The sequence below is a fragment of the Microtus ochrogaster genome, chromosome 4, assembly GCF_000317375.1.
Source record: "Microtus ochrogaster isolate Prairie Vole_2 chromosome 4, MicOch1.0, whole genome shotgun sequence".
NCBI lineage: Eukaryota > Metazoa > Chordata > Mammalia > Rodentia > Cricetidae > Microtus > Microtus ochrogaster.
In genome coordinates, this window is record NC_022011.1 from 89406417 (window position 1) to 89407620 (window position 1204).

The 1204-nt window shown below is 59.3% G+C and overlaps 1 protein-coding gene across 1 annotated transcript in view; it reads right to left on the reverse strand.

The window, feature by feature from the left end:
- Positions 1-916, reverse strand: part of Nckap1 (NCK associated protein 1) — a 78268-nt gene extending 77352 nt beyond the window's left edge. Inside the window, 1 exon segment of the mRNA XM_026789642.1 lies at positions 685-916. Coding sequence (XP_026645443.1) covers positions 685-738 — 54 coding nt within the window. The 5' untranslated portion in view covers positions 739-916.
- Between the last annotated feature and the right edge of the window lie 288 nt (positions 917-1204).

Below are 1204 nucleotides of genomic sequence, written 5' to 3' on the forward strand. Positions count from 1 at the left end.
CCCGCGGCGCTCTCCACCCCGGTTCCCCCTCCCCACCCGGCCGGGCCGCCTTTCCCGGCTCCTCCGCTAGGTGTGGCGACGGCGGCCGTGACGGCGGCGGCGGCGGCTGAGAACCAGGCGGCTTCCCGTAGCCGGGACCGGCGCTCGGTCACCTGATCGGCCGCGCCGGCGCCCCCGCCAGGTCGGCGGCGGAACTGCGCCCTGTGCGCCCCGCCCGGCCTCGAGCTCCGCGTGCCTCGACTTCCCCCAAAGTCGCCTCGGCTCGGCAGCCCCCGGGCTGCGGGCGGGCACCGGGTGACTCGCGTCCCGGGAGGGGGCCCTGCGGCTCGGGGCCTGCGGTCCCCCCACGCCCCGACGGACGCTCCCGGGAGAACGCGGCTGATGTGGGCTCCGCTCAAGCCGCATGGACGGCCTCGCCGCCTCCGGGGCCTCCCGGGCCTCGCTCCCGCCTCCAGCCGGGGGAAGGAGGTCGGAAGTGAGGGCAGCTCGAGTTCCTGAGATTATCAGAATGGAGACTTATCGAGGACCCGCACCCATCCGGTGGGGACGCGAATAGGCTCCGACATGGGGTAGGCAAGAAAACAAACACGGAATGTTTGTTCGGCGAAGGAGGGTTCGCTCCCAGCCTCCACCTGAAATCCCAGTCCTCTCTGGAAGCAGCGATTCTACTTTTCCACTCCTCACCTCCCAAGGATTCTTTGTGCATGGCCACTTCCCATCACACAGGGTTTCAAACATGAACAAATTGGGTCTCCATGCGAATGAGCAGAGCGACAACGTCCACCGCGGTGGTTCTGGGGTCACTTGGATATTTAGGGCTTTAACTAATATAAGCTGATTTTACAGTGTATTCATTAACTGAAATCAATCACAAAATGCCCCCAGCACCTTCAATAAAAGGCATGCTGAAGATAATAAGATACGGGAGTCATCGAAGCTACTTTCTAGTGAAATGTCACTAGTAGCTTCTAAGACATTTTGAAAAGCTACTCTGTCTACTCCTTGCAGATATCGAGAGAGTACACAGAATAGGTTTTCCATAAGGGCTGTGTAAGAGTCATGGTGCCACCCAAAACGTCAAAAGTTTCTGTCAGTGTGCACTACTCATAGAGCTGCCTGCCTTGAATGAATACATATATTCATTCTCTCTCTCTCTCTCTCTCTCTCTCTCTCTCTCTCTCTCTCTCTCTCTTTCTCTCTCTCA